Below are 24,106 nucleotides of genomic sequence, written 5' to 3'. Positions count from 1 at the left end.
AACAGGTAAACTGAGGCCTGCTACACATGAGAAGCGTTCCGAGGCTCATGTACAGGCTCCCTGACTGCTCTCAGCAGTACCCTCCCGGAGCCTTTGGCCTGGGCAACACTGCGAAACCACCACCTCCTTGAACAGCTATTTTTTCCAATGAAAACTCAATATTCCACACAGTCATGAAGCATCACCCTGCACATTGAGGTCTCCATCATCATCTCAAGGTCCTTGCACCATCAGCTTCCATACCAGCTCAAAGGTGCATGGCGTCTGCCCTCAATGTCTCCCCCTTCTGTGACCATTTCTTTCTCAGGGGGAGGCTTAAAGCAGGGTGGGAACTTTAAAAATTAAATAACAGCATTCCAGAAATCTTTTTATTTGCTGTCACAAAATTATATTTTTATTTTTGTGCAAAAATAACCGGGAATGACCAAAGTGTCAGCAGTGTACCAGCAGCCATGCCAGGTGTTATCACAGGTCCAGCTTGGGGCACAGAGGGAGGATCATGTCCCACACCAGGACAGCCCCACTGCATCACAAAGGGCATCTGCAGTGAGCTTTGCCCATGTCCAAAACAGTTTCAATTTAGTTTGTGACTGCAGGGAAGTCCCAGCAGCCAAGGAACCAATGCAGACTGTTCAACCCTGCTGCAGCGGATCCTGGATGGTGACCTGGGGACCTGCCTGAGCCGAGGAGCACAAGGCAGCACCCTCACTGTGCCATTACCTGCTGGCTCAGACACATTTCACACCCTGCAGGGGCACCCCAGACTGCACTGCTGCTGTATCCCAAACGCCAGCCTCACAGGCTGGCTGGGAGACTGGAGCAGCACACTCAGTTCTGTTAACATGTACTGCTGTCGTGAATTCAGAGCCAGCCTGAAACATTACTGAAACATTAATGATCTGGTAAACTACAGACAGGAACCAACTCACAGTGAGGTCTGCAGCACAAGTGCTTGACTGTTTGGGATGATGAACACCCATAATTCCTCAAAATTCCAGCAGGAGGTGAGGACTTTTGCACTTTTGTAATTCAAGTTAAGAATAAAAATATAGCAAGATACAAATCCCTATATCCAGCAGTCCAAATAGTGAAAAATATGGAAGAAATATGCTACACTAGAGAAAGTCACTAACAAAAATCAAACAAAAAGGGTATTCAGATGAGCCACTACACTACCTGTAATTCTTAGAAATACTGCAGAGGTAACTTGCCACACCAATTACACCACAGACACCACCAGCATTTCCAGCTGAAAAACCACCTCAGCTTTTCTGAAAGGTTTTCTAAAAAATCCTTTTTTCTCCTTTAGCAAGCCTTGACTCATTGCCCTCTATAGCACAGAAGCTACCAGATACAGAACCTTAAGTGCCAGAAAACGCTCCACTAGCTCACAGAGAGTGTTTCAAGTGGAAGCTTCAAAACGCCCTCCAGAACCACACTCGTGTTCAAAGGAGGTGCTAGAGAACACGGCTGTGTGAAATTTGGCAATACAGATTCACTGGCAGGAACAAGGAGGTTAGTTTTGGCTCACAGGAGATCCTCCACCCTGTAGTTTGCTTTGAACAGTTTTAATGAAAAACTCAAAGTGAGATTCAGCTGCAACCATCAGTTTTTATCTAAGGTTTGTTGAAAGTAAAAGAAAAAAATTATATTTCTATATTTATAAGGTTGAAGGGGGTATGCATCTCCTTAGAATAGAATGTATTTTAATTATCTTTGGAATAGAAGGTAGCTGGGAGACCTATAATTCTCTCTCACATATGCATGTAGGTAACCAAAGCAGCAATGTGGTGGAGGAGGGGGTGAATTAGTAAGTACATCTGTAGCACTGGGCAGCAGACAAGCCTGTCCACTTTACTACTTCCAGAAGAAAGATTTGTCATTCTTTTCACTATTTGCAGCAGCATAACAAGAAAATGCTGCTCTCTTCAGCCTGAATAGAAATTTATGTCAGATAAAAATCTAAAGATGCCTCCAGCAGTACTCAGGCCCAAATCATTTTAGTTTTGCCTCTTGTATTTTGGAAAATCTCAAACTTCAGCACAAAAGTGGAAGGGGAATGAGGTAAATCACAGGATGTCTTATTCTGACACGTGACGAGGAAGGAGAGAGAAAACCCACTTGGGGATGGGGAGTAGGAATACAAGATAAGCAGGACAGCCAGCCTCCCTTTGACAAGTGTGCAAGTGAGCTGCCTGTCCCTCCGGGATCTCCAAACATTTTAAAGACAGGCCACTAGAACATTTTCCATGCAGAAGACCTTTGATTTAAAGGGAGGGTCTCCCGCACTCTAAAAAACAAAGAATATTTTGCTAACTCAGACCACCAACATTTACTTCAAGTTTTCTGCTCCCTATAAAACCAGAGAACACATACTTAGTTTTACTCTTCCACAGACTACACTGAAAATGTCAGGAAACAGGACAAGCTAGCTTATAAATAATTGCAAAGCCACTCCTGAAAAGGGCTGAGAGGGAGGTGGGATGAAAGCTTCCAGCCAGGAAAGCTGTGACTGCCAAGGAGCAGAACAGAATAAGGACAAGGACAGTGTGTGATATCCCAGCTCCATCTGTACACAGAAATGAAAGGCATTGAGGAAAATATCAGGCGGCTTATGGCAGGCATTCCCAGGTGTGGGAAAATCCTCGGGGGAAGAGCACCATCAACAGAAAATACAGCAGACCTTATAAGAGACAGCTGACGTGGCAGATCCTACAAAAGCTTGTCTGCAGTATCTGAGCGTCTTTTGTTCCCTAGCCCCATTCTTTCACCTGGCAGCTTACAGATTAAAAGACCTGAGAGATGTTCCTGTCACAGAAGACTTTGCCTCAAAAGGCTCCTAAAAGGAGGAGGGACCAGGGTAATGCAGGGTCCACTACAGGAGATGCGTAGCAGTGGAAGCTTTACCCGTCTAATAACAACTCCCCTACTTTTCTGGAAATTCTCCCTAACCCTATCCCCTTGCTACCTGCAGAGTGATAACAAAGCCAGCATTGTCCATCAAGTCTCAATCTGAAGTGACTCAGTTATTCTCGGGAGCGTTGTGTTCATTTTTTCAGCCTGGCATCCTAGAAAACAAGGTTTATGTCATCATATTGCCTGTCATATGTCTTAACTGTTTGTCCCTTCCTATTAACTTTGGAATCACACTGTACTGGGGATACAGGGCTATGACAGAAATTGAGTTTCTCAGATAGAAATTGAGTTTCTCTAAGATCGGTGAACCTGCCTTTGATTGGGTAGGGCAGAGCCCCCAGTCCATGTCTCTGCTGAGAGACAGGCTAAGAGCAGAGTCAGCATTTATCCCTGCCCTTGGGCCTGTCCCAGGCAATCAGCACACATGTGTTACCCAGCCAGACACTACCACTCATTCTGCTTCTTGTCCTGCTGGTAGGCAGAGCTTGGGAAAGGGGGATGAGAGTGCTCTGTGGGGAATGGGGTCGGGTGGAGGGCTGAGCTGGACTTCAGTGGAGAAACACATCATCGCAAGTCTGGCCTCATACTCAAGAAAACTTATTTTCTCTGCCAAATTGCCTGTAACTTCATGACACATCATCAAGGACAAATGACAATATTTATCAAGTACTCACTGAATCCAGAATGTAGCCACACACAAAACAGCAACCAGTTGGAGAATTCATGCACTAGATTTGTTGCTGCAACTTTTTCTTCCCTTTTGCCTAAGCACTGGAAAAGTCATGTTGAAGTCAATTTATTTCCTAATGTCACCACTTTCTAGGTCTGCACAATTAATGCAGGGTTTCTTGAAACAAGTAGAAAGCGTGTGATGAATCAAATGTGAGCACTCAGGAAACAGCACTCCCACAAGACCGCAAGGCTTGGCTCCAGAGTCAGTTTGTGGCATTGGTTACAAGCAGCTATACAACCCAAGTGTGCTCTGCATTTTTTTTATCTACTGACCAAACTATCCATTTTTAAGGAAAAGTGAAGGAACAAAAAAAATGTCCTTTTTTTGCCGTAGCACCACATGGTAAATATCATTCGTCCCATCCCAACTGCTTCTAGTGACAGTGGAGTGTTTGTCTGAATTTTTAACAGATGTTTCTAAGTACTCTTGTCCACTTCTCTCTCCTGAGAATTTCTGCAGTGGGATAGCTCTAGATAGTAATACAAGCAACGCTTGTAAGAGGCTCTGGGGATAAATCTGTAGACACTGCATCTAGGATGGGTGTGGGTATGGGTCCAAGCCTTATGAAACTTCGTAAATATTCTCTGAAGAATAGCAAGCTGGACTGACCCTGCCTGCAGATGTTTTTGAGCTTACCAGCCCCACAGCAAAAAGCAAGACAGCTTACAGATAACTGCAACACTCCTGAAACAGCCCAAGAACAGGACTTAAACTGAAATTTATAAAAGCAGGGGTATACTGGAGCAGAACAGAATAATGCAAAGGATGATGTGTGATGGTGTAACTCAATTTCAATTCAAAATACCAAAGATGCTTCAAAGGGGACCAGTCGGGGCTGAGGCAGAATTTCCCATACGTCAGGTTGCCCTCGGGAACAAGCACACTGGATTGAGTTGACAGGTGTGAAGGTACTCAGAAGAAGTCAGTCAAAACACAAATTGCTTTAAAAAAAAGTAAAGTCTCTGCTTTCATTTTTAAAGAAAGTGAGCATCTTGCGCTAACGCCTGGCAAGGAGGCAGTGACGTCTGCTTGAGTTTGTACACAGCCTGAAACAATCAGCTAAAGCATGCTCATGGCTGCTAGTTTACATTATCGAAATGGAACCAGAGCTATTTAATTCTAAAATGAAATCTATTAAAGCTATTGTCAGTGTTTCACAGCAGCTGAAACTGTTTTTTTAAAAGGTCAATCTGCTAGCTAGAGAGTGAAAACAAGAAAGGCGGCTGTGCCAGCCCTTAAGACGTGGCTGCATCCTGCAGTCCGGTTGTGCATTCCCTTAAATGTCGGGCAAGAAGCAGCGGAGCTCTGAGCGGAGCCCGGGTCTGTGCCCGGGCCCGTGCCTGGGTCCGTGCCCCGCTCCATGTCCCCTGTCCGTGCCCCGCTCCGAGCCCGGCTCCGTGCCCTGGTCCGTGCCCTGGTCCGTGCCCCGATCTGTGCCCCCTGTCCGTGCCCCGCTCCGTGCCCGACTCCGTGCCCCGCTCCGTGCCCTGGTCCGTGCCCTGGTCCGTGCCCCGATCTGTGCCCTGGTCCGTGCCCCGATCTGTGCCTCCTGTCCGTGCCCCGCTCTGTGCCCCGCTCCGTGCCCTGCTCTGTGCCCGACTCCGTGCCCCGATCTGTGCCTCCTGTCCGTGCCCCGCTCCGTGCCCCGCTCCGTGCCCCGCTCCGTGCCCGGCTCCGTGCCCTGGTCCGTGCCCCGATCTGTGCCTCCTGTCCGTGCCACGCTCTGTGCCCCGCTCCGTGCCCCGCTCTGTGCCCGACTCCGTGCCCCGATCTGTGCCCCGCTCCGTGCCCCGCTCCGTGCCCGGCTCCGTGCCCCGCTCCGTGCCCGGCTCCGTGCCCCGCTCTGTGCCCGACTCCGTGCCCCGCTCCGTGCCCCGCTCCGTGCCCCGCTCTGTGCCCGGCTCCGTGCCCGGCTCCGTGCCCCGCTCCGTGCCCGGCTCCGTGCCCCGCTCCGTGCCCCGCTCCGTGCCCGGCTCCGTGCCCGGCTCCGTGCCCCGCTCCGTGCCCGGCTCCGTGCCCCGATCTGTGCCCGGCTCCGTGCCCCGCTCCGTGCCCCGCTCCGTGCCCCGCTCCGTGCCCCGCTCCGTGCCCGGCTCCGTGCCCCGATCTGTGCCTCCTGTCCGTGCCCGGCTCCGTGCCCCGCTCCGTGCCCCGCTCCGTGCCCGACTCCGTGCCCCGCTCCGTGCCCGGCTCCGTGCCCCGCTCCGTGCCCCGCTCCGTGCCCGGCTCCGTGCCCCGCTCCGTGCCCCGCTCTGTGCCCGACTCCGTGCCCCGCTCCGTGCCCCGCTCCGTGCCCCGCTCCGTGCCCCGCTCCGAGCCCCGCTCCGTGCCCGGGTCCGTGCCCCGCTCCTTGCCCCGCTCCGTGCCCCGCTCCGTGCCCGGCTCCGTGCCCGGCTCCGTGCCCCGCTCTGTGCCCGGCTCCGTGCCCCGCTCCGTGCCCCGCTCCGTGCCCGGCTCCGTGCCCCGCTCCGTGCCCCGCTCTGTGCCCGGCTCCGAGCCCCGCTCCGTGCCCCGCTCCGTGCCCCGCTCCGTGCCCCGCTCCGTGCCCCGCTCCGTGCCCCGCTCCGTGCCCCGCTCCGTGCCGGCCGGGGAGGCTGCGGTGCTGCGGGGATACAGCGGAGCCGCGGGAGGAGCGCGCCCGGCCCCGCGCTGCGGGGACAGCATACCCAGAGAAAGGCATGGCTGGACAGGACACTTTGTTTTCCAGCCGATTCAGCTTTGTGGCCGCGGTGTCATTCACCACAGCCCTCCCCCACTCCCAGAAAAGCCGCAAAAACCCCAACCTAAGAACCACTTCCCCCACAAACAGCATAGCAGAGCCCCAAACACCCCCACAGCTAGCACAGGCCTAGCATTTGCTGTCATCTTCTCTACTGGCTTTTCTGTTAACCCCTTTTGTAAGATCATTTGACTCGGTTTCAAAATTCCTCATTCTGAAAAACACTTGTTAAATTTTGGCCCCAACTGCTGCACAAAGTGATAGCTTGGTAGTCATAATCCATGAGATATATTTAGCCTCACAAACTCATCATCAATGGATCTTGAAAGCATTGTAGCCAACCGACTGGAAACCACATGCAATACAAACACATAATAGAACTTTTAATGTGCAAAGAGACTAAACAAAAAGATCCTTGACCTTCTTGCTTTCCCTTGCATACCATTATCCCCAGTGAGACAGCAAATGGAATGACGTGGAGAGCAACAGCTACCAACAAGCAACTTTGGAAGCCAATTTCTACAGTAGTTAAGCAGTTAATGACGTTAATCAGAATGATAACTTATTAAATTCTGTATTTATGCAAATAGCATTTTGGTATATCGCACAGAGACCTGAGTAGCAGAGCTTGCCAGGGAAAGGTCCCAATATCTTTTATATTTACCATTTTGGGATTTTTAATACCATGTAAAAGCATCTGCAATGGTCAGTATGTCAGGCAAACCATACTTAAATAAAATGCTAGAGTAACAAATTAATATCTATTTTTCCAAATAGATAATGAACAAATCATTTAATTCTAACCTTTATGAAGCAGAGATTCATCTCTGTAGCCACATCCAATCTCTGCCATTATCTTTTTAACAAGAATATGACTTTTCTTATAGAGCTTCCTAAAACAGGCAACAATTATTGAACAAAGAAAATAACAGGTAGCTCTCCCCCTCTCCATGCTACAGTAGCTAGGGAATATAGGGCACAAAAATATAAAGTAACAGAGTAGTTTATGACTGACATGAAAGGACATTATCCTTGTGTAATGAGATGAATCAGAAAAAATGCAGTTTAAGGTAGGCAGAATTTACAGCAATCTTAGTTTTGTAAAACCAGTGTGAAAAACTTATTGCTTTCCAAGAGAATTAGCTGGGAACTTCTTCGTTCTGGGTTGCATTTAAATTCAACAGGGATGGAAGAAGCAGGGGATTGGATGAACAGCTATGAATTGCACTTTTAATTGCTTTCAAGATGTCAAAAAGAACATCAAGATGTGCTTATGCACGTAGTTTTCTCTTTTCTTAATTCAGTTGTTCAGTAGAATTAAATTCTGCACAGATTTTACCCTTTCATTCAGTTCTTCCTCTATCTTCAGGAAAATGAGGTGGGAACTACTTCTGCAAGATGTTGTGCAAAATGAGTAATTCATGAATTGAAGTTGTACCTCTGTTTTGAAAATCAATAGTATTGTTTATAAACAAACCCTAATAGTTGATTTGTTTATGTAAATATCTTAGTATCTGGGTACCTTTGTTTGTGCAAACCTCACAACACAATGTTCAAATATCTGGAAAAAATAATTGCCTTTTTTCTCCCCTTTGGGTACGAATTTCTGTGTTTTAAATGAACGTGCAGGTTTCCTGTTGCTGCATGAAGACTTCATTTCAAAACACCAACTAATTCTAGGTTTAATTAAACCAGAATGTTTTATATCACAAACACAGGTTTTTTACAGCACGTATCTTCTTTACTTTAATGTGATTGCTGCCTATTAAGAGAAGAATAATTTTATAAAATTAATGAAATAATTAAAAGTTTTATAGCAACTCTCTTTATAGTGTGAACTTATGCAAGCACCGAAGCCTTTCCAGAGAAAACAGGATTCTCCACACCTCCCTCTGGCTTTTCTCCCTACTGAATGCCGTGGCCTTCACTCAACCAAAGGAAATGAAAGACAGACTGAGACAACAGCATCACGTGGGTGAAGGTCAGATTGATTTTCAGCTGTGTGGTGCTGTTTTATCACCCTCAGGACAAAAGTTAAGCCCTTCATTTTTTTTTCATGTCTGCTTTAACAGAGCAACTTTTTTTTTTCTCCCTGAAATTCTGGTTGGGGTCCATACCACCAGAACTATCAAGGACAGCCTAATTTAAAACATTTGTGAAGATCTCCCATCCTCACAGTAAAATCCAGAGCAGCCCACACACCACAAAATTTCCATGAGTTTCCTCTATTCCCTGTGTACAAACAGTGGCTCCTTGAAACTACTGAGGTTTCTGCAGTGACATTTGCTGACAGCAAAAGCAGAGTGGGATGCAGCTGCTGGCTGTTTGCAATGATCCTGGGCACAGAAGAAGAGCAGTTGCTATCTCAAAAGGGGCAAGTTCACAAATTGTTTTTCCTCCCTATCGTCCCTTCCTTTCCTCTTCCCTCTGCTCAGAGAGGCCAAGCTCTCCAAGAGCTGAGCCTCCCGCCTGTCACTCGGCAATCCGGACATGCACAGCCAATTACTGTGGCAGCCTCTGGAAAAACAGGGAGTTTTGCTAGCTCTGATTGCACTTTTTCCAACTCCAGTGCCGCTTACAAAATCACTCTCCCTCAACTTGCTGTTAGAATTGGCTTTCCTCATTTCTCTTCTAATTGACAGAGATTCTCCCCAAAGTAATGGCGTTATTTTCAATAGTCAATTTTAGCTAGTCATGTCTTCAAAACTGAACTGATTAACCTAAAATGAGGCATTTTGTACATCACAGATATGTATATGATACCTAGTTATCAAGAGAAAGCATCTTCCCTCCCATTTCCAGTTTTCTGGCAGACAAAAAACTCAGTATTCTCTCATTTTAAGCTAAGAGACAAGAAAATCCTACTCACTTTCATTTCCTCTTGTTTTAAATGTTAGGTTGAATTTGTCTTACGTTGTATGAAGAGTGCAACAGCATCGTGACTGCCTCCTAAAGATGACAGTTTATCCTCCATAAAAAGCAAGGAATACTATCTGCTTTATTTATGTATACCAGAGGCCATGTTTACACTCAATACCATCGAAACACCTCAGAATATAGTTCCTACATGAAACAGCTCTTGTAAAACAAACCATGGCAAGTGTGTGTAAGAGAGGATAGAGTAGTGAAGGGCTGTAAGGTGACATCAAGCAGCTATCCAGGTTGGATCTGGATGTGGTCTGAATGCAAATTAAATAATTTTCTCGGTTTTGTGAACAAAGATTTGACTAGCACGTGTCAGCTCATCTGAACCTATCTGAGTCTGCCTCCAAAGCAGCACATGGGGCAGTGTGATTCCTCCCAGCACCATGAAATCTGCCAGTTCCCACAGGATGGGCCAAGGAAGGCTCTGCACGTGCACAGAGCTCCAAGGGAGAGCCAGCCCTGGACAATGGACAAGAGAGCAACTGCAGCTGAGAGTCAAGGAGAAACCAGTAACACAGCAAGGTATAACTTAAATGTATAAACTGTGAATGACTCTGCTTCATGCGGGGCTGAGAAAGGACAAATGCCAATACAGCAACAGAGAGAAGACTGCTGGGAACAAGATGCAAAATGGGACAGTCCAGAAAGGAGCAAGCAAGGAGAAAGCCTTCGAGGAGGGACCACAGGGACACATGCACAGGCACCAGGGAGAGGAAAGGGCAGGGAGCAGACACCTCAAGCACACAGCCAGAACACACAAAAGCACAATCCCACATGATGCAGAGACAGACCATAAATAATTGTCCTAGATGCATGTTGGATTTTTGGCTGGTTTGGCCTTGGTTGGTTGACTGATGAAGATTGAACAATATACTTCAAATCTGCTTACACTACTCTTGGAATGCAGTAAATTACCTCTATTCAGTTTTGCTCTAAGAAAAGAAACACAGGTGTATGTATTTATACTTCTGTAGACTCAAGTTCATAAAGGGAATTTACTTCCGTCTTTCGGAATTTTCTAATGAATAATTAGTAGATGTAGATTTCTAAAATGACCATTTAGTATAAATTATATTAAATCTCATTTATTTTAAGAGATATCATTAAGTACAAAGTCTGCATGAGTGAACTGAGTTCACTGTAGAGGAAATGACTGGGAATTATGCTCAAAAATCTATTCAAATGTTTAATGTAACAGATTCCCTGGAGAAGAGAAAAGCAATGGGCTTCTTCAGCCTTTCCTTATGTCCTCCTCAGCAAGTGTAACAGTAATTGAGTAGCAACAAAAAGAAGAGCCAAAAAGTCTTTCATCATTATGGCTGAGAATGATTTTCAAGGAAGCCTAAGGAGGAGATGGACCCACGCACCAAAAAAATGATGCTTTCAAGAGGAAGTTCACTCTCACCATTACTGATGTCACATGCAACAAAACCCACCTGGATTAAAGACCTTGGCGGTTCCACCAATTTCATGCATGTCATTAGGCAAATCAGTGCGGCCACAGTAATCTTCATTCAAAATAACTCAAGCTATTAACGGGGAAGGTCTTGAATTCTCCCCCAAATGCTGACCTCTCGTTCCCCTCATGTTGACATAAAGCTTGGGTAGTTCCATAGGGCACCAGATCTGGTTGCTGCACAGACTAAAAATCAATCCCTTTAATTGTCAGCAATGTCAGCTCCCAAAGGCAACACAAACCTTTTACCAGCATAAGGCAGAAGATGAAGGAAGGAAGGAAGGAAGGAAGGAAGGAAGGAAGGAAGGAAGGAAGGAAGGAAGGAAGGAAGGAAGGAAGGAAGGAAGGAAGGAAGGAAGGAAGGAAGGAAGGAAGGAAGGAAGGAAGGAAGGAAGCAGTCCAGTAGCAGTCAAAACTTAAGCCAAATTAGAATGACAACTTTTTAATTTCATGATGATAAAAATAACAATTTCTTGTGTCAGGAAAGGGTTGCTAGAATGTTTAAAGATTACAAAGTGCTTGAATGCCCTACAAAGTATTTAGCATGAACAAAGTGCCTTGAAAATGCCAAATCAATTTTTCATTAGTTAAGACAATGAAAACTGCTTGTAATAAGCAAGATGTTTGAATAACATGACCTATATTTAATATATGTAATTTACCTAATTTTTTACTGAATATATTTTCAACAATTTTAAATGTAATACGAAATTGTAAAATTTACCCTACTACTAAAAGCACCTCCTAAAATTACTTACATGAAACAGCATTCAAAATGTACATACTTGCTGCCAAAGCTTTGAAGAAAGTCAGAAGCCGCTTGAACCTCTGATGGAGGTCCTCTGATGTGCAAGCCTAGCTTGGAGAGCAACAGCCTCTCCAGCAGGTGCAGAGAAAATATTTCCCTTATTCAGTTTATTTGAGCGCTTCAGTCCAATATGCAGTTTGTTGAGAACAGAGGAACTGCTTGGCAGATGATCCCTAGTTTGCTTCTTGCCAGCCTATGGCAAAGAAAGGCGTGAGACGCCCACGGACCACACAGGCACCGGGCTGAGGCTGTCCCCGAGGACACGTACCCGGGTGGGTCCCGCCGCTGCCCCGGGCCGGGTCTGTGCCGCTGGCCGGCCCCCAGGAGCCCCCGGCGCCCTCCCGCCGGCCGGCGCCCGCGGCAGCCCAGCCCGGGCACCCGCACCCAGGGGCCATGCTGAGATGCTCCAGCCAGCGCTCCCAGAGCCAGCCAGCTGAACAGGACCAACCCACGCTGGCACCTTTCCCTACAGCCAGCCGGCACCAGGGGGTGGAGGCTGCTTTCTGGCTTCCCCAAGCCTGGAGCACAGTTAATAACATGCCAGCTGTATCTGCAGACAAGCCAAGTTTAATGAGGCTACAACAAAAGCATTCAAATATGCACTACAGAACTTCTGTGGGGATTTTTTCTAGAGCTTGTTTCTAAAAAATGAAAGATGGGAGTTCTTGACAATGTTTGTACACACACTTTCCTTGTTTTTAATTGATTTTTTTTTAAATTATATGCCACAAATTCAAAGAAGTCAACATTAGAAAGACATGTTTAATCCCACTACTTCCAACAGCAAAATTATGCTGTGTGATGAGTGCTTGAAGTGCACTGCTGGTTGCTTTTTTCTTAATAAACATTGAAGTCTTAATTGTTTTTCCCCTACATGGCCAGACACCATCTTTCTGTATGCCAGGTCTTCACACTAGGACAAGTCCTATCCTTTACCTCCTGCTTGGGAGCCAGGACAGGCAGACCAGTGTGACCACATCTCTGGCACAGGTGATGGAAGAGATAGCTGACCCCCTCACTTTCCTACCAGCCATGCCTCACCACATCCCTCTCTCTTATCTCTAGGCCAAGGTACACAAGGTTTCAATAAGAGGATTGCAAACAGGGACTTAGAGATGGGAGGGAGCAGCAAAAGAAGCCTTTGTGGGCATGAATGGGTGGAGAAGGTGGAAAAGGGGCAGTCACTCACTGCCACCTTCACCAGAAGAACCAGAGAGTATCAAATAAACGCAGGTGACAAAAGTGAAGTGAACAAAAGATGATGTTTTCCCCAATGTGTTGTTGAACTCTGGGTCCCCACCACAGGAAAAGCTAACTGCACTTCAAAATGGAAATCCAGGGAAGAAGATTGTCTGAATAAAAAGCACAACAAAATGCTCACGCAAGTTTGCTGACAGCTAGGAAAACATTCTGGGAAAACAGCACGATGAGACAGACCATCAGGCTGGCTCAGTACAGCCATCCTTATATGAAGAGTACTTACCCAATTGTCTGTGATGGGATGGGGGAAGAAATCAGGAAAAAAACCCCAAACTCTCAGCGCATCTCTTTTTCACTGCTTACATCTGCAGTTTGAGGATCTCAATGGCTCTCTGAATCTGCCAAGGCTGTTGATATGGCCATCACTTTTGTCCCTCAATAACCCACAGGAAGGCAATGCATGCTCTTCAGCAGCGTCCTAGCCAGAAATAATCCATGCTCTTGTCCATCTGAGACAGGACAACTCCAGCACACCCTCCATTCAGCTCCCTAGGGCTTTATTAAAGGCCACTTTGTAACAAGCACATATCTATTGTAGTCTCCAGGCTATCCTCACTACAGTTCTGAATTGAGTTTCATATACTGGGTTTTGTCTACAACCCGCTGAATGCTGGGACCTGCTTATGGCAAACAGGGATCCTCCTTCCTGCAGGCACAGCTGCTCTTGTAGCTCTCACCAAGCTCCAGCCTGGGAAGAAACTCTTTCCACTAAAACCTCTCTTTCCTCTTTTTTTTTTTTTTTTTTTTAATAAAACCCATTTATTAGTTACTTAGATTGCTGTATACTGAGAAACAAACCTGCCCTATATAGACTCCCACAATCCTCCCTCTGCTGAACCACGGCAATGGATTACCCTTGCAAACAGAAATCTGAAGCAGAAGGACAAGGGGAGGTGGAGCTCCAGCACCCCTGGTGCCCCAAAATTGCTGCATGAGCTGGTGCAGGGGGATCTGGGCAGGCTCCAGCTCCCAAATGCAGCTTCTGCTGTGCACAGGAGCTCCCATGGCCAACACCAAGCACAGCTCTTGCTTCACAGCATTTGGGGTGCTTCAGTCTCTGTGCATCTCTCTGTTGCTGATGCAGCAGAGACTGGCTTCTCAGCCAGCCAGGGGCAACCCGTTAAGATATCCAAAGGACACATTTCCTTTAAGAGGCCTCACTTGAAACATGCACCCGCTTTCTCCTCTATCCATTTCCATGCATACCTGCACTTACTTTGCAGACTACTTTTTGAACTAGATAAAAGCAGATAAAAGAACTCAATTAAAGTAGCAAGAATGAAACAGTCCCTTGCCAATACAAGCAGGCTAACTTGTCGTCCTCAGCTCCTCACTGGGCCATATGTTTAAAAATTACAAGAAAAATGGTTTTCCTGTGTGAAAAACATGCTGCTTGAGGAAAGACATCATCATTGCTAAGAAATTTTGTGCAGCCTCAGAATGCCTAGCCGGGCTATCCACAGTGACTGCTGGCTACGTGGGGGCTGAGGAAGGGCTGGAGAGAGCTCATTGCCTCCCTCCTGCCAGGGGTTTTGGTAACGTGCAACCAAGCCGGCCGCAGCCGCGCTGGCAGCGCTCCTATCTGCACACACAGTGCCTGGTGCTGCCTCCCTCGCCGCCATCCCCGGGGGGCCGGCACAAAGGTGGCCGTGGCGATTTGCAGGGATGGCGCCCGGCGCACTGGCACACTCTTATCAGTGCGCACACTGCCCAGCTCCGCGCATCTGCCGCGGGCTCACCGCTCTGGGACACCTCCGTGAGGCCGCCAGCAAACCCCCAGCTGGGTGTTTGTGGCGAACAGGCATTGTTTGAAATTCACATGTTCCCCCACCATAAATCCTTACAGGCACCAGCATGCCTGCAGTATCCAGGAGGGACAGAGAAAGGGGCTGAGGCTCAGCCCCACTGACAGCTCGCCGCACCGAGGGGCAGAGCGCAGCTCACCTACCTTTGCCCGAGGATGACCCTCCGATGTGACAGGTGAGCGGCGCTGTTAGGGAGCACAACACTTGGCACAGCTCTGTCAAACACACACAGCACACAACACACTACATACACTGGAGCACATGTGCCATGTGCAGGGGCAGAGCCAGCTCTGGTGCCTCAGCACACAGTGCACAGGATGCTCTGTGAAACTCGGCAAGGCCAGGGGTGCTGTGGGCCTTGTTTGACATGAAATTTGCATCTATGCTTCTGTTTGTCTTCAGATGTGGGAATGTGCTTTATGTTCTACACGATAAATATGTTTTTCACTGAGCACCTGCACGGCAAGCCAGTCAGCACAGCTCCTTATCAGCACACTGATTTTCTAGCACGTGCAAGCAGAAGTCCTTGAAAAAGCCTCTTTTCAGGCTGGCTGGGAACCTCCAGGTAAACTCAAACATCACCTGTGTGGTAACAGCAGTCAGGGGCATCAGACCCCAGACCACCCAGCCACGTGTACCCCTGCAACAATGTGGGGTTTCAGAGCCCTCAGCACAAACCTGCTGCAGGGAGATGTGCAGCACTTGGGCACTGTGGCCAAGGTGGCTGCCGAGCCCTGGGGAGCCCTGTGCTGTCCCTGCACCTGGGGAGGAGACATCTGTGACAAACTAAGCACAGGAGCCTGCACTTGCAGCCCTCCAAGTGATTGACAATAAAAACACTGCCCCGGTGCCCATTTTCAGATCTAGACAGCAAGAACTGAGGACTCCAGGGAAAATCCATGTTTTTACGGTTTGTGATATTATTGAGCTTTTCTGATGCCCATTTTAAAACATGGCTATGACCTCTGGAAAGAAGGGAAACTGCATTTCAGCATGACAACGCAGAAGAGAACAAAAAAAGGAAACTTGTTATTTTTTTAAGCTTGAAACACTAGTTAGGTTAAGAGAAAGGAGCAGAATTCTGGCAAGGACAAGAGCACTCAGACTGAACCACAACACAGTAATTAGGGCCAGTAGGTCATTAGACACACAGCTATATAAACTAGGTGTATAATTAAGTTTCCACACTGCTTTTTCACAACTGTATTTCAGTTTCTTTTGTGAAGGACAATCAGTAATTCATTAATTTAAAGGTGTAACAATAGCAGCAGCAAAAAGAGAGAAAAATATGTGACTTGCCAATCAGGTGCAACCAAAGACTACAATTTTGGGGAGGGCTAATTTTGGAAATGTATATAAGACCTCTCTTTTTGTCAGTGGGAAGCAAAAAGTGCCACCTGACAAAAACACTGATGAGACATCATCACTTGTTGACAAGCTGCTGTATATGTGTTTCTGGATAAGCATCCCACAAAATAGGGTTGCATGGCAATTATAATTCTTGTAGCAGGTGAAATATAAGAAAATGCAAAATTATACACTAGCATGAAAGAGTTACAGTACCTCATTTCAAACGTAAGCCTAGTGTACAAGTTACAGGGCATTTAAAAGGAGCAACTGCAAGACTTTAATTATAAACTAGTTCCTACCGTACAGTAGTTTAGAAAAATCAGCTGCTTCCAAGCTGGCAATATCCATATATAGCTCTGCTGCTGTTTGAAACAGACAACCTGTAAAGTTATCAACAACAGAAGAGGACCTCATGAAATGCTCAGAGACCCAGCCAAAACCTACTTCTGTCCGCTTCATTGATGTGTTAATTTGCTTTAAAACACACTACATTCACTTGAGAATCTCAAGAAACAACTTTACCTGAGACTATTCTGACCCATGGGAGGAAAAGGGTGGAGGAAGCAAAAAAAACCACAATAAAATAATAAAATACTGGAGCTAAACCCAGACTAATGCAGGTGGATTAAACACACAGCCAAATGACAGAACTTGTGACTTTTTAGCCACTTTTTGTCAGACAACAAACCACCTGGCACCAGCCACCAGACACTGATATATCACAGAAGAGTTGCTTGATGTAGGGAGCCTCTGGTGCTTGTTGTAGGACACGGTAAGTTGTAAATCCACATGTAGTTCTTTACTCTTGTCACTAATGCTGTAAGACAGCATCATGCTACACCTACGCTGTAACAGCAGCATGCAAAAACACATATAAAAAAGGCTGCACATGATGCCAATGGCAATTACTTAGTCCTCTCTAGTTTAGGGGATATAGACACCAGTGAGTTTTAAAGTAATTTTAAAAGCTTAACACAGCCAGTGTGTACACTAGGTGTTTTCATTTGTTCTCAGAGTATTTTTAAGATGCTGCTGTTTAAGGAAACAGTTTAAGGCACTGTTTCCAGGACTGCTGCAGGAAAGTTTGTGAGGGCAAGCTGGGAAACAAGGGAAGACATAAACCAGTAAGGTAATGTGATGTTCTTTTGCTACAAGCTGCCCCCATTTAGGCCTTTTCAGATCCCCAAAGACACTGGGAACCTACAACCTGCAATCACAGACATCAGTCATGAGCAAAAGGTATAAAAGGCACCTAATTCTGTCAGAAGGAGAACATCTCTACTACACTGACATCAAAAGGAATGCCATGCACCTATGCTACCAGAGATGTCTAGATTTCATCAGTGTTTTGTCCTCAAAGAAACAAGTTTGAAATACATGAAAAAGCAAGGGGGTGGAATGGCTGTTTGTTACTTCCTTACATGTCAAAGCAGCTGCGTTCAAACTGTATTATAACTTTAGCACGCTGTAATGAATTTCTGAGGGATTCCAGTGAAAGAGATGGTTTATCCTGCTCTTTGGAGTGATCTCTTGTAATCCTGCAACACTCCTGAGCTACACTACCTTCCTAACTTCAGTATCCCAAAGGAAGTCATTAGTTATGTTGTATTATCAGCCTGGTGATATTATCACTAAAAATATTACCTGTATTGATCTGAGCCATGTAGACATGACTGAAAGCCCTGCTTCAGATTAAGACATGAAAATCTAGTTTGCCAAGAGGTCAGGCACTGCATTACACCCTCAGGTGTGTCAGTCAGGTATCAAAGGGAAAAAAGGAGTGCAGGGTAACTAAGGACACAGGCAAATAGCTCTTTTTGTAGGATAAAATCTTGAAATATAACACACTTTCTAATGTGGTCTTAGGTTTTCACCCAGGTGGTACAAGTCTGTTTAGATGAACTGAACAAAGATACACATTTTGCATGCTTTCCTCAAAAATCCTCATGATTATCAGACTACATATCAAACTGGTGTATCTGAAAGGGTTGTTCTTCTCCTCAAGGTAAGGCAAGGGAATATCAAGCAACATTCCAGATTGTCTTCATGGAAACATTCTCATTCCAAAATATATGAGTGCAATCTTCCTATTTACTTTAAATCACTTCAGGACACTAGATTAAACTAAATAGAAAACAGACACTCTTGCTCTGGAACAAGGATTATCCTTACATGGAGACAATTAGCACTTATTTCATGCATATGCAGATACTTATATGGTGCCTTTTTGGGACAAAATATCTTTGTAAATCATCTGCATATGTGAAGACAGTAAAAGAAGGCAAAATTATGCTACCTGCAATCAAAAATAGCAATTGGAATACTGACAAATTATTTTGATATATCCCTAAAAATATAATTTATTTTTCTTAGTCTCACTGAGAGAATACTACACTGAGGATAAAAAAAAACCTGAGGTGTGAAAACAGTGACTGAATTTACATGAATAGAATCTCTAGGTTGCTATGTTTTAATGCAGATTTGCCTCTGGAAAAAAGATTGCTCCTTTTCATAGCACTGCTGTCACCTGTCACAACCTTACATTCCTGCTCTGGAGTCCCCATAAGCACTGCCTGCTCCCCTCTGCCAGTTGTGCCATTACAGCTGTTTGGGGACCACACAGGGAACCAGACCCAAGCAGACATTTGGGCTAAAAAGAGCCTCCTTTTGTGGGGCTCACCCCCAGCACCACAAGCAGCACAAGCAGCTGTCCCAGCACAACTGAGGATGGAGCAGTGATGGAGCAGCGGCTGCCTAGGGCGCTTCTTCCTTAAAAAGGACCAATGTCCACATGGGCTGGGCGCTCTGCCTTCCAGTTTGGAAAACAAGGGGTTTTCTGAATAGAAGGTTACATTTTCTTGCTTACTTCCCTGTAGCAGTGTGCCATGTGCAGAAGTCTCAGGCCAGTGCCGTGGCTGTCAGCTGGCTGGGAAATTACCCTGCAAGAAGTGGCCTTTCGATTTTATGCACTTTCAAGTTTGCAGCCTGTGTAGGGCTTAAATGAGAGTGCAGAGCAAGAAGCCCTGGGGGCAGGCTTAGGACTGCAATCCCCATCCAACTGCAAGCATGGGAAAAGCCCCAACATCCCTCTGTCCTTCCTCCCAGGAAGCAGATGGGAACAAGAGCCTCCTCTCTGCAAGCCAGAGTGAGACAAGGGAGGGTGCTTTTGGGGTGGGAGTCAGACCCCAAGCCTCCACCTGACTCTCCCTCTCTTGCTGTATTCCATCCCCTGTATTTTTTCTTGGCTGAGCATCATTTTACTCATGCCCAAAAAGGAGAGCCGAAAACATAGACTAATTACAAAACAAATTAAGTGGCCAGGAGGAATATGCACTCAGGGGAGAGATGATGGGATACTGCTGCACCAGAGGAGAAACTAACCCTTCTGCCTTCTGCCAGCCTTGACCTACCCGTCTGCCATAGCAGCAACTGCCTAAAAATAATTTAGATGAGTGTGGAGGAAGACGTGATGGCAGAGTATTCAACTCTGGGAAGGTAAAAGATAAGAATCCCTGATTTAAATAAATATGAACATATTCTGCGCTCCCCCTCCTATGATTTTATTTAATCTTTGGTAAAATCTGCAAAGCTTTCTCCTACCCCTGTAAATCGGCTTAGTGTGCTCAGCTGTGTACCTGCTGCTACCACCAGCCATCCAGAGGCAGACCTGGAAAAGCAAGGTATGTTGCAATTGTTCACACCGATGCTCTGAGCTTGTTCTTGCTTTACAGAAAGTAAAATCAAGATCAGCGTAGGCTGATGCCATCCTCACTTCCATAAAATTCAAAAGGCAATGTAATAATAACCTAGGGAGAATGCTGTATTTTTAGGGTGGGATTACAGAACTCGCTCTATGAATTTTAATCTCAGGAATCTTCATGTTCTTTTAGGGGTTCAGAGGCCTTTTTCCCTGGGAGTTTTGCACACTTCAGTCATTTAACTTTTTTAATCTTCCTACATTTTGAGAGAGAGGGGAAAAATACCTGCCTGAAACTTTTAGCATTAAAAAACCCCACAACATTTTTGTCTAACGTAATTACTGACAGATTCCAATTGGAAAGCTGTTGCTTTTATTTTAATTTTATTAAAGGAGTGAACAAAGGCTACCCAAGGCACCACAATAAAATTACATTAACTGTAAAATTACATTATTAATTCTTTAATCTCACTTGAGGCCTCAAGCTGTTGCTATGTCCAATTACCCAGCTAACCACCTGTCAGAACTGTAAAGCTAGTTTAACATTACCTCCAGGACAGTTGTGTGCCCTGTGTTCAGTCAGGTCTGCCAGTGAATCGAAGTCCTGCTGACAGTTATCGCAGGTGTAAATTGACTCATCCTCCATGTCTTCATCTTCCTCATTTCTCTCTTCCTGGCTCGTCACACTATTCCTCTCTTCCAGGGCCCGGCTGTCCTTCGCTTCGCTCTCCAGCTCTCCTCCCAGGCCACCTGCCAACAGCAAGAACATCCTCTAAGTTTGAGAGGTCTGAAAAATAAGAGCTTTAAGAAGGATGTTGCACTTATTAAGATACATTTAATTACAGCCGCTCTCACATTATTCCCGACACCTTTCATTATATTAATGTGGTTTTTATATCATGTGGTGCAACAATTCTCAACTGTATTCTCTGCTGCTTAGTGCGAATCCTGCAAACACTCTCTCCTAATCTTCTCTGGTGGGTGTATAGCAGGAGCCTCCTAACTCTGTCATATAAAGTTGTTAGTGTTTTATCACTTAACCAGATTCTCAAAGCTTTAAAAATTGGCAAGATTAATTACAGCCCTCAAAGAAAAGGCATGTGCTGAATTTTAATTCTCACTGCTCTCCTCTTCCCACCACCCCCAAGCCCCAATATTAGTAACAACAAGTGAAAAAAACACTCTAGCTGAATATCCCAAGGCACACAGGTACCCCAGGACATGAGAGGTCTTGCTGAACTAATGAGAGGCACTTGGCTGGGCAGATGAGCCTGACATTGTGCTGACCTAGCTGAGAGCAGACTCAGTACATCTGACCTTCAGGTCTCTCTGATATTTTTTATCTTGGTCTGTGGCTGGAGTGTGAGCTAGCACATACATCTTTGCCAGCTCCCCCCAAGTTTTTATCTGCATTTGTGCAGAGGGAGACTGAGCTCTCTGACAGCTCCAGAAACTCCCAATGTGGGGGGCCGAGCACCCCAGGGCCGTGCAGGTGGCAGCTCCACACAGGGGGCAGCTGGCTCTCCACATGGGGTGAGTGGCAGGACAGCTGCTCACTCCCCTCAGGACACCCTCAGTGGCCTTTGTGAGATATAAGCTTGCAACCACATCCTCCTGCCTCCAGGACACTCCCTTGGCCACAGTGGACACCCAGATGTGCCTGAAGCCAGTCCATGCAGCACTGCAGACAGCCCTTGCTCTCTGGAGAGGCCACAGACCTAAAAATTCCCTTTTAAATCCTTGCTGCTATCTCAGCAGGGAAAGCATCCATCAGACACACTAGCCATGGTGGCCAGGCTGAAACAGATCTGCCTCCACCTGTTCTGCACACAGGTTCCCCAACAGAGGTGATACAGCCCCAGGTGCTACACCTGCACTATTTCACCTGCCTCCACAAGCACTCATGCTCCTAATACATCCGGTCAGCATGATGGGAACACTTGGGAAGTCATTCAGAAAGTGAAACAGAACCACAGACTCTGCTAGCAGAAGAGATCCTTGCACACTAGCTGACCCAAAAGCTGCTCTCAGCCAGGTAGGTAGGAGGGAGATGCCACCTTGTTGGTTTGAGATGCATTTGGGTTTTAAGCCACTAAGGAAGGACCAGCAAAGAGAGAGGTGAATTGTTTCTAAAATCAGATCAGTGCCAAAAAGATTAAGGACAGCCAATGCTAAAAACATGAAGAAAAGCTAAAAATAAAATTTGTTAAAAACCAAAACTGGTTACCACAAGCACTGCAATTCAGAGACACACATTACTAGAGCTCTGCTACCACTATCCAGCCAGAGCACATTTCACACCATCTCCTGCTCTGTGCATGGTAACATAAATCAGCTGGTGTAAAACACTGCTGCTTTCCATGGAGCACTCGTAACATGACGTACCCTTCCAATTGCAATGGAAATATTAAAAATCAGTACCTGCATTAGTGTGTCACAGCCTCCCTCTTAGCAGTTAACTGATCTGCACATTTTCAGATTCTTTTACTGCTAAATTATACATACCTTTTCACTACAAAATTTCCATTAAGGGCGAGATATAATATTCATCTTAACAAATCAGATATGCCACTTACACAGCAGTAATGAATTTAAGGATTTAGTTATAAAAAGTATCACTTACTAAGCACTCCATATTGTAAGTCATCATCTATTCTATGTTTATTCAATAAAATGCCACTAGCTGAACCTCATGCTTTATAGACTCTTCCTTAAATAAAAATATCTTGTAATGAAAAAAACCCACAATTCTGGTTCTCTTATATTGCTATTTCACCAAATAATAAGACACTTTTAGACCTATGCTAGCTTTGCTTTATTTCACACATCATTTAATGTATATATTCAAATTATCACTTACATTTTGTCATATTTACTTGGCACACCTTTATACAATGTCTCATTCCAGACAGCAATGACAAACATTTTAGCTCATTCAATCTTTTTAAAGCCTATGTCCTGCAGACTTGATAGTTAATAAATCAGAATGTCAACTCTCTAGTTTTATGACAGAAACCTATAAAAAGAGTCCAAGTGTACAAATGTAACCTAAAGAATTGGCACCTGCGTCCATGCTGCCTGCTGACAAATGCCTCAGGGAAGCACTTCTGAACCTACTTCGCCATAACCTGAAGAAGAAAGCTTCTAGGCAACTTTGGGGAGCTTTAAGGGACCTTCATGAATATTTTTAGCAGAAATGCTGTCTTTTGAGAGTTAACCTAAAGACCAGCTGATCTGGTGAGTACACAGTGACAAATTCATCCTTGGTTTTACTCCAATACTTTGTGACTACACCAGGGATAAAGCTGCTCAACCGAGTCCAACAATAACAAATAATTTAGCACACTGCTTTAGGAAAAATAAATTGTACAATGTGAGATAAGAAAATAGATTCCCCACTGCAAAGCAAAATTCCAGAAACATTTTTTAATTCCCTGTTGAATGGGAAATCTGATCCTCTAGGCAACTTCTCAAAAGCATCGTTGCTTGACAGAGTTATATGTCAAATAACACAAGAGTGAAGCTTGCAGAAATTATTTAGCAAATGCAACACTGCTTTACAATGGGATTTTTTTCTGGTTTTGGCGAGTTGAAGGAATTGTACATGTCTGCCACACCTCGGTGTTACTGTCCTTCAAACAAAATGGTCTTCAGATTCCTCTGCTGAGAGCTGCACACTTCGTGCTTGCCTTGCAAATACCAAACACTGCTGAGAAAAATCTGTGGTGTTCCTTGGGTTTTTGACCTTTGTCTCTACTCCTTTGAGCACAGGCTGCCAGCAGGGTGTGTGGGGTGCGGGCGGCCCTGGGGAGACACTCTCTCCTTGCCCAGGGGAGCAGCGCAGCCAGGGCAGTGATGGGAATGGGTGGTCCGGCCAGCAAGGAAAAGCTCCAAACGCAGCCCAGCTGCTCCCGCAATGAGCTCAGTTTCCCTGATGAGGACAGCAGGCCACGAGCATTCCTCGGGAACTCGTTTCTGCAGAGCTCTGCTGTAGCAGCTCACAAATTTAACCTGCAATTTTCCTACTGGCAAGAACTGCAGGAGCACCTCGGCTGTGGGTGCAAGCACACTGCCAGAGGGGTTTGGGTCACCACAGGGGCCAAGGTGCTGCTGGCATTGCAGCTGGGCCTGCCTCTGAGGGGACACATCTGTGCACCACCAAACAAAGGGGTTTCTTGGCTGCCAGAGCAAACAGGAGCTTTAGAGTCTCCAATGATCAGTGGCTGCTTTGTGGCATCAAGCACAGATAGATACACTTTCTGCCACAGCTAATTTTTAAGATTCTGTTTTTAAGCCTTGGATTTTAGTAAGCTTAGTTCAATAGTGAGTAGTTTCTGTCTAGGTGGCTTTAAAAATTCACAATAATCACAGTTAGCAGCCTGCAGAAGTCTGTGCACCAAACACCACTGCAAGGACAGCACAGCACCGCAGGCACAC

At 45.8% G+C, this 24,106-nt stretch overlaps 1 protein-coding gene across 3 annotated transcripts in view; it reads right to left on the bottom strand.

Moving 5' to 3' along the window:
- ZNF423 (zinc finger protein 423) overlaps window positions 1-24,106 on the bottom strand; it is a 227,824-nt gene that overhangs the window by 140,453 nt on the left and 63,265 nt on the right. For 2 of the 3 annotated variants that reach the window (XM_056500807.1, XM_056500808.1), the window contains 2 exons: window positions 20,219-20,419; window positions 16,272-16,352 (listed from right to left, as the gene is read on the bottom strand). In XM_056500807.1, coding sequence (XP_056356782.1) covers window positions 16,272-16,352; window positions 20,219-20,419 — 282 coding nt within the window. The remainder of the gene's footprint in view (window positions 1-16,271; window positions 16,353-20,218; window positions 20,420-24,106) is intronic. The other variant, XM_056500809.1, reaches the window with a different exon arrangement.

The sequence above is a fragment of the Oenanthe melanoleuca genome, chromosome 11 (genome assembly GCF_029582105.1).
Source record: "Oenanthe melanoleuca isolate GR-GAL-2019-014 chromosome 11, OMel1.0, whole genome shotgun sequence".
NCBI lineage: Eukaryota > Metazoa > Chordata > Aves > Passeriformes > Muscicapidae > Oenanthe > Oenanthe melanoleuca.
This window is presented reverse-complemented; position numbering and strand designations above follow the sequence as displayed.